The sequence below is a fragment of the Nanorana parkeri genome, unplaced genomic scaffold (assembly GCF_000935625.1).
Source record: "Nanorana parkeri isolate BGI_ZX_2015 unplaced genomic scaffold, ASM93562v1 scaffold1533, whole genome shotgun sequence".
Taxonomy (NCBI): Eukaryota; Metazoa; Chordata; class Amphibia; order Anura; family Dicroglossidae; genus Nanorana; species Nanorana parkeri.
In genome coordinates this window covers 70,657-79,649 of record NW_017307801.1, presented here as the reverse complement: position 1 = coordinate 79,649, position 8,993 = coordinate 70,657, and the positions used below count along the sequence as shown (strand labels likewise).

Here is an 8,993-nt window from a genome sequence, read left to right as displayed (position 1 = left end):
CGTAATCTTCCATAAAGCCCCAAACCTAACCCCATAACTAACACTAACCATCCCTGGAACCCTATCAATAACAATCCTGGTAACCCTAACACCAATCATAACACTGACCCTCCCTTTAACCCCAACACTAACCCTCCCCGTAACCCAAACACTGATACCCTCCCTGTAACCCCACCACTAACCCTCCCTGTAACCCCAAGACTGACCATCCCTGTGACCCCGACACTGACCCTCCCTGTAACCCCAACACTGTCCCTCCCTGTAACCCCAACACTAACCCTCCCTGTAACCCTTACATTAACCCTCCCTGTAACCCTAACACTAACCTTACCTGTAACCCCAACACTAACCTTCCCCGTAACCCCAACACTAACCCTCCCTGTAACCCCAACACTGACCCTCCCTGTAACCCTAACACTAACCTTCCCTGTAACCCCAACACTAACCTTCCCTGTAACCCCACCACTAACCCTCCCTGTAACCCCAAGACTGACCATCCCTGTGACCCCAAGACTGACCCTCCCTGTAACCCCAACACTGACCCTCCCTGTAACCCTAACACTAACCTTCCCTGTAACCCCAACACTAACCTTCCCTGTAACCCCACCACTAACCCTCCCTGTAACCCCAAGACTGACCATCCCTGTGACCCCAAGACTGACCCTCCCTGTAACCCCAACACTGACCCTCCCTGTAACCCTAACACTAACCTTCCCTGTAACCCCAACACTAACCTTCCCTGTAACCCCACCACTAACCCTCCCTGTAACCCCAAGACTGACCATCCCTGTGACCCCAAGACTGACCCTCCCTGTAACCCCAACACTGACCCTCCCTGTAACCCTAACACTAACCTTCCCTGTAACCCCAACACTAACCTTCCCTGTAACCCCACCACTAACCCTCCCTGTAACCCCAAGACTGACCATCCCTGTGACCCCAAGACTGACCCTCCCTGTAACCCCAACACTGACCCTCCCTGTAACCCTAACACTAACCTTCCCTGTAACCCCAACACTAACCTTCCCTGTAACCCCACCACTAACCCTCCCTGTAACCCCAAGACTGACCATCCCTGTGACCCCAAGACTGACCCTCCCTGTAACCCCAACACTGACCCTCCCTGTAACCCTAACACTAACCTTCCCTGTAACCCCAACACTAACCTTCCCTGTAACCCCACCACTAACCCTCCCTGTAACCCCAAGACTGACCATCCCTGTGACCCCAAGACTGACCCTCCCTGTAACCCCAACACTGACCCTCCCTGTAACCCTAACACTAACCTTCCCTGTAACCCCAACACTAACCTTCCCTGTAACCCCACCACTAACCCTCCCTGTAACCCCAAGACTGACCATCCCTGTGACCCCAAGACTGACCCTCCCTGTAACCCCAACACTGACCCTCCCTGTAACCCTAACACTAACCTTCCCTGTAACCCCAACACTAACCTTCCCTGTAACCCCACCACTAACCCTCCCTGTAACCCCAAGACTGACCATCCCTGTGACCCCAAGACTGACCCTCCCTGTAACCCCAACACTGACCCTCCCTGTAACCCTAACACTAACCTTACCTGTAACCCCAACACTAACCTTCCCTGTAACCCCACCACTAACCCTCCCTGTAACCCCAAGACTGACCATCCCTGTGACCCCAAGACTGACCCTCCCTGTAACCCCAACACTAACCTTCCCTGTAACCCCAACACTAACCTTCCCTGTAACCCCAACACTAACCTTCCCTGTAACCCCAACACTAACCTTCCCTGTAACCCCAACACTAACCTTCCCTGTAACCCCAACACTAACCTTCCCTGTAACCCCAACACTAACCTTCCCTGTAACCCCAACACTAACCTTCCCTGTAACCCCAACACTAACCTTCCCTGTAACCCCAACACTAACCTTCCCTGTAACCCCAACACTAACCTTCCCTGTAACCCCAACACTAACCTTCCCTGTAACCCCACCACTAACCCTCCCTGTAACCCCAACACTGACCCTCCCTGTATGAAGCTCTTTCCCCGCACAGTGACAGCTTCTCCCCACATTCGTATTGTCATAGAAGGAGATTTGTCACGTCCAGCCGATCTTTGCTGAAGAACGCCCCAACACTCGTCACCCTCATCCATTGTAACACGGAATCATTTCTATACAATTGTTACGTTGTTGTTCTTTTTCAGGTGAAAGTTTCCTATTACACGGCGCAGGGGAAGGAGCACGTGAGCAGCGTCATGCTGTACGTGACAAGTGTGGGTGAGTGTCTCCTGTCCTCGGGGGGTCATCACCTCGCCCCTTCCCGGCTTATCCAGAACTTCAAGTTCCATCATCAGGAGATATGAGAGAGAACGAGAGAGAGAGAGAGAACGAGAGAGAGAGAGAGAACGAGAGAGAGAGAGAGAGAATAGATCAATAGATATGAGAGATAGAACGAGAGAGAGAGAACGAGAGAGAGAGAACGAGAGAGAGAGAACGAGAGAGAGAGAACGAGAGAGAGAGAGAGAACGAGAGAGAGAGAGAGAGAATAGATCAATAGATATGAGAGAGAGAACGAGAGAGAGAATATAGATGGAGAGAGAGAGAGAACGAGAGAGAGAATGAGAGAGAGAATATAGATGGAGAGAGAGAGAGAACGAGAGAGAGAATGAGAGAGAGAATATAGATGGAGAGAGAGAGAGAACGAGAGAGAGAATGAGAGAGAGAATATAGATGGAGAGAGAGAGAGAACGAGAGAGAGAAAGAGAGAGAGAATATAGAGGGAGAGAGAGAGAGAGAAGGAGAGAGAGAGAGAGAAGGAGAGAGAGAGAGGGGGGGGAGAGAACGAGAGAGAGAATAGATCAATAGATATGAGAGAGAGAACGAGAGAGACAACGAGAGAGAGAGGGAGAGGGGATATGAAAGAGAGAGAATAGATGGAGAGATAGATAGATGTAGATAGATAGATAGAATAGATCAATCGGAGAGAGAGGGAGAGTAGATATGAAAGAGATTCGTAGATCTGCATCTGATGGAAGGCTGTAGCGCGGTAATTCGTCTCCTGCTGAACAATTGTGAAACTGAAGCCTCAGTGTCATCGGCTGATCCGGGTTTTCTTGTGTTTCCAGCGGTGTCCCTGGACGTGGATGTGAATCGGATCGGCTTTGTGAGCCGAGGAATGAAAAACAAGGTAATAAAGTTGTGTGTGCGCTCCAATAGTGTCCTGCGTCTTCCAGAGCCTCGGGGGTACAGCCACAGGACCTGATACTGCTATGCACACTTCAGGGCTGGGGGACAGCATGTGTCACTAACATAAGGGCAGGATACTACAGGGGGGGGGCTCCTCATGTCTGTCAGCTCCGGAACTGTCCCCAGACAAAGGAAGTAAAACATAATAATAAGCCGAATCTACAAGTCTGAAGTCATTATTGTCCTGTTATAATCACTGCAGACTGATTGTGACTTCACCAGATCGCCGCCATGACCGGTTCTCTTTAATAATCAAAGAACGCAGCACGCTGACACTCAGGAGAAAGTTCCCGACACTGAGAATACAAAGTCACCAAAACGGAACATTCTATAGAAAGATAAAACTCTCCTCCACTTCTCTCCAGGACTCGTGGACTTGGGGGCCCGACGGGAAAGGGGCCGTCCTGCTGGTGAATTGCGACCGCGACCGGAACAGCTCAGGACCGGCAGACAATGAAGACGACGAAGCAACTGAGAGGGAGGGAGGGAGGGGGGAGAGGAAGGAAGGATAGAGGAGAGAGAGAGAGAGAGAGAGAACGAGAGAGATACAATTCTCTATCTATGTATCTATCAGTGTTACATTTCTACCTTCCCTCTCCGGCGTTCTATTGGACAGATGTGAAGGACATGTCCCCGATGATCCTGACGGCGGAGGGCCCAGATGAGGTTTTCGATGACTACAGATTGGTCCTGGAAATCGATCCGTATGACTCCAGAAGACTGCGCGTATACCGCCAGGGAAGTACGTACTGCGGAACGATGATGTCATAGTACTCATTAGGTCCAGATTTAAACTTCCTGCTCTCCAAGGCCAACTGTCCCACAGCAGCCAAACCACCTACAGCAACCGAAAGCCTACGCTTGGTGTCACAGTGACAGGATGTGAAAACTCTGGGGCTGGGGGACAGCCTGCCTGGGGTACATTGGTATGCCAAGAACCAACATCAAGAAGAGCGGGGCAGAGTGTCACAATTGTCTGCGAGCAGTTGGTTCTTGGTATAGATTGGCAGCGGGCAGTTGGGTTCTTGGTGTAGATTGGCAGCGGGCAGTTGGGTTCCTGGTGTAGATTGGCAGCGGGCAGTTGGGTTCCTGGTGTAGATGGCAGCGGGTAGTTGGGTTCTTGGTGTAGATTGGCAGCGGGCAGTTGGGTTCTTGGTGTAGGTTGGCAGTGGGCAGTTGGGTTCTTGGTGTAGATTGGCAGCGGGCAGTTGGGTTCTTGGTGTAGATTGGCAGCGGGCAGTTGGGTTCTAGGTGTAGGTTGGCAGCGGGCAGTGCAGACTGCCTTAGGAAAGCGCAATGACTATTTGAAGAGGCATTTTGGAAAGAGCACATGACTCTTTCCGATCACATGGTGCTGGGCACATGGATGGGCCCCTCTAGGACACCATCACACCATGTAGTTCCACTAGAAGGAACATTACATTATACAAGGCTGGGACATGACACTCTACTACCACCTAGTGGCAGAACTAGTAATGACAGTATAAGACATGACAATGGTTGTTGCTCCCATGTCTGTATGAACGGCATCCTAACAGCTCCCGATTTTTTAGAATTCCAGTTCAAACAAGTCCTTGGGATGGGAAAACTGGCGTACGAGGTCCAGCGTAAGAACAGGGACGAGCTGAGATTCTACGCGGAGGGGCTCCAGTTCCCGGACGCCGACTTTTCTGGACTCATTAAAATCAAACTCAAATTTCAGAGGATTCGGGATTGGGTAAGCGGCCAGATATCGGTTATGGAAGCAACATCGGGGGCCCCCGTACATCCCACCTAACAGGCCCCCTTCCCCAGAAACTTCAAGGACCCCCCCCCTCCCCTTTGCCTGGTGTCTCCTCCTACACTGCAGAGTGCTGCTGAATGCATAGAGGTAGGGTGCTACCCAAGCTGCCTTGTGCACACAGCCCTGCAGTCCCTGCCCGGGGGCCCATACCTGGATCTGAGACCCAGACCGGGACCTGGACCAGTGATTGAGCTGTAAACCGGGGGTAGGCTCCTCCAGCTGGTGTGGAACTACAAGTCCCATGAGGCATTGCAAGACTCTGCCAGACATAGGCATCTCTGTGATGGCTGCATTGGTTTTCTTTTTTCCAGGCTTCTTCCTTTTGTAGTTTCACCTGGTGATCCTGCCAGTAACACGCTTCCTGTCCTGGGGGGATTACGCTCACTGTATTATATCTATAGAGGAGAAGCGTTGTCACCCTAGGACAGGGCAACAGAACACCTCTACCTTTCCTCTTCAGTAACATGGGGGGGTTGTAGCTTTCAGAGATAGCTAGAAACAATGTAACTGATAACAATGCAATGTTCAGTGTTGCCTATCCATATTTAGAAATGACCCGCCCATCCCCTCCCCCATCCTCAATCACACATAGATCCCTCTGCATACACATACCATGGGATGGATGATTTACATGCAGTTTAATAAACATCACACTGTCAGAGTGTTGCAATGTGGATAATTATACATCTACCAGCTGATTGTTCTATAAAATGTCTCTGTAACTGGCTGAGTCACCTTCTGTTTATAGAACACAATGTCATTCCTGCCGGTGACACAAAGTAGCCGAACCAACCGGAGGAGCCTAACGACCTTTAGTCTTCTATACCCTTTAGTCTTCTATCTGACCTCCGTCCTTCCCTACAGTGTTATATGTGACCTCCGTCCTTCCCTTCAGTCTTCTTTCTGACCTCCGTCCTTCCCTTCAGTCTTCTATCTGACCTCCGTCCTCCCCTTCAGTCTTCTATCTGACCTCTGTCCTTCCATACAGTCTTCTATCTGACCTCTGTCCTCCCCTTCAGTCTTCTATCTGACCTTTCGTTCATTATATTTCCATTCTTCCAATCATGGAGGTTCAGCAATAATCTGATGTTGGTTATAATGTTTTGGGATGGAGCTGGAGTGGTATTACAGGGTCCCCCCCCCCTCCCCCCCAATGATATACTCAGTATGAGATTCTATTCACAGACTTTGTTCATGTTTTTTTGTCATCTGTCAGGCCAACATCTTCACGGAGAGTGTGGCCTTCAGAGTGGCCCCGTGGATCATGACACCCAACACCCAGAAGCCATTGGAGGTCTATGTCTGCAAGTAAATCTGCTCAATCTTCCTTTTCCCCAATTATTTGGGGATTGCACTATGATCTGCTGAGAACCGATTTGTACAGAAGACCTATACTGAGTAGGAGTGGTCCTCCAAACATGGACCTTGCACTAATTTGCCCAATTGGCCTCCTCAGATCTCCCCATGTGGACCCCTTAGGTGAACTGTGCTTGAAGAAGTAAAAAAACCACATGGCTTTGGTTTACAACACACCATGTGACTACCGTGTCAGAGCTGACATGACTTGAGGTTTAGGGTCAGAGTTAGTTCTTCAATATCGAATGTCTTGTTCCCAGACAAAAAGTGTCCATTTTTGGGACAATACAGGTCCAGGATAGTTTAAAGGAAGTTCTGTAGCCCTCAGAAGCAACTCGAAGCCCATTGTACCTTCAAAAACCACCAAAACCACCTTAAAGCCTAACTCAAGCCACTCCCCTCAGCTAATCGTTGGGTTAGTATATATAACAAACAATTCTAAATGCCCAAAATACCTAAATTGGTGGTCATGTGATGATGGGTCTCAAGTCTTGGATCTTCTTCCACGAATTGGAGGAGGGTTCTTCTTCTGGTGTCCACATCGCTGCTTAGGTGACATGGATGCTTCCTATTGGCTGTCAAGTGACAGGGTCCTCTATGGATCTATGGACCGGAGTGTCTCAACCTTTTTCCTAGGCAACACCCTTTAAAAGTATGCACAACCTTGAGGCACCCCAATCTAAAAGTTAAAAAAACGATGTGTGGCCCCTCCAAAACCTATACCAGACCCTCATCCCAGATAGTGGTCTGGTATGGATTAAGGGGAGACCCCATGCAAAAGCAAAAAATATCATAGGTTTCCCCTTTCACATCAGAACCCCCCTTTGAAATCAGGAGCCCCCCCCCCCCTTTACATCAGAGTCCCCCTTTCAAACTGGAAGCCTCCTACACATCAGAACCCCCTTTCACATTAGAGTCCCCTTTACAGCCGAGCCCCCCTTTCACACAAGGATGGCCCTTCACATTGGAAGCCTTCCTGTACCAAGGAAAGGCATGACGCTGTACAATAATTTTAAAGAGGCCAGGAGGCACCCCAGTCTAAAAAATATACAAAAACGATGTGTGGCCCCTCCAAAACCCATACCAGACCCTTATCCCAGATAGTGGTCCGGTATGGATTTAAAAAACACAAAATATATTATGGGTTTCCCCTTTCACATCAGAGTCCCCCTTTCAAATCAAGAGCCTACATCAGAGCCCCCCTTTCACATTAGAGTCCCCTTTACAACAGAGCCCCCCTTTCACACAAGGAGGCCCCCTTCACATCAGAAGCCTTCCTGCACCATGGAAAGGCATGATGCTGTACAATAATTTTGAGGCACCCCTGAGGAAGCCAGGAGGCACCCTGGTTGAAAAAGGCTGATTTAGAATACTGCAGCAGTGATGACATCAGCATTGGGCGACTGGCCTACTGCAGTTCTGAATCCACCAATCCTTGCTCCAGGATGGAGTCCCGGTGAGGGACTGCTTCCGATGGCCGAGTTAGGGGAGCATAAACATAGATTCAGAAGATACTTTTCCTTATAATAATAGGTGATGGGGGGGTGGGGAAGAGAGATGGAGGGGGGAGTGTTGCCCAGAGACTGGCTTTAATTTCACATTGCCCATTGACTACAATTTATTTTTCATGAATGACATTTTGCGGAAATGTCTAAAATTTTGCCAAAATTTGGGGGAAGTGAAAGTGGACAACTTGCCTCATCCCCATTGGGTAAATAACCTTCCGAGGTAACCTGAGGCCATCTCATGCGTGTTGAGTTTCCACATTCCAGCTCGGCAGCAGGTTGACTCTGGAAGCCGTCTTACAACGCTGACAGATGTGCTGTAAACGCGGTTTGCCAGCCGTAACGCTCGGAGGCTGCACATGGAGATCGGTGGAGGGATGAAAAGGTGGTTTATAGAGTGTAAAGTGGTAGACACACCCAACAGAACTCGGTGAACCTGAGACATTGTATAATCCAGGGAGGATAGACCTGTTAGGACGTGTCGGGCCAACATCTGGGTTAAGAAACACATCCTGAGTGTTAGAGCGCCATCTATGAAGGGACAGAGGCATGACGGGCGAGATCTGAGGCTGGGAGATTCACCCTCATTCCCTGACGTGGTGACACCCAGGCTGCGAGCTTTACTTCCTGTTGCAACTTCCATGTAATCCTTTGGAGGACCCACTAGGGAGGCAGTCATCATCACTGGGAGCACCAGTTCCTCCTAGTAAGTCAGTATGTTGCCAGTTAGCTTCGGCCCCCATTGTTCTGCTATGGCTATGGTCTTGTCTTTACTTGAAGGGATTCTAACCAGTCTCGGTATTTATTCCCAAGCGTGGACTCCAATGAGGACTTTGTGAAACAGCTGAATGAATTTGTCAAAAAGTCCCGGACGTCACTCAACGTCTGCGTGAACAGTGAGAACCGCGGGGACCGCTGGATTCAGGTGAGGCCAGTGTGGATCATACCAAACGGGGGCTTGAGAAGGGGGTGAGGTGGAGAGGACTGGGATCAGCTGAGCATAGAACCTGTTCATTGTCCCACCATTTTCCTTTGGAGTAATCAATGGCTTTTTATAATTCTGGAACGAGTTTGATCTTTGCCGTCCATTTTCTGGAAGAGTCTTTGTCTTGTATTTTT

The 8,993-nt window shown here is 49.7% G+C and overlaps 1 protein-coding gene and 1 long non-coding RNA gene across 2 annotated transcripts in view; both read left to right on the top strand.

Annotated features, from left to right (window-relative positions):
• Positions 1-8,993, top strand: part of LOC108798664 (protein-arginine deiminase type-1-like) — a 30,717-nt gene that overhangs the window by 10,190 nt on the left and 11,534 nt on the right. The window contains exons 3-9 of the mRNA XM_018570441.1: positions 2,189-2,261; positions 3,110-3,171; positions 3,596-3,716; positions 3,847-3,972; positions 4,784-4,947; positions 6,230-6,321; positions 8,688-8,799. Of these exons, the coding sequence (XP_018425943.1) occupies positions 2,189-2,261; positions 3,110-3,171; positions 3,596-3,716; positions 3,847-3,972; positions 4,784-4,947; positions 6,230-6,321; positions 8,688-8,799 (750 nt within the window). The remainder of the gene's footprint in view (positions 1-2,188; positions 2,262-3,109; positions 3,172-3,595; positions 3,717-3,846; positions 3,973-4,783; positions 4,948-6,229; positions 6,322-8,687; positions 8,800-8,993) is intronic.
• LOC108798674 lies at positions 2,189-3,172 on the top strand. The gene is made up of 2 exons (XR_001941964.1): positions 2,189-2,261; positions 3,110-3,172. It is a non-coding gene; the product is annotated as an uncharacterized LOC108798674 (long non-coding RNA).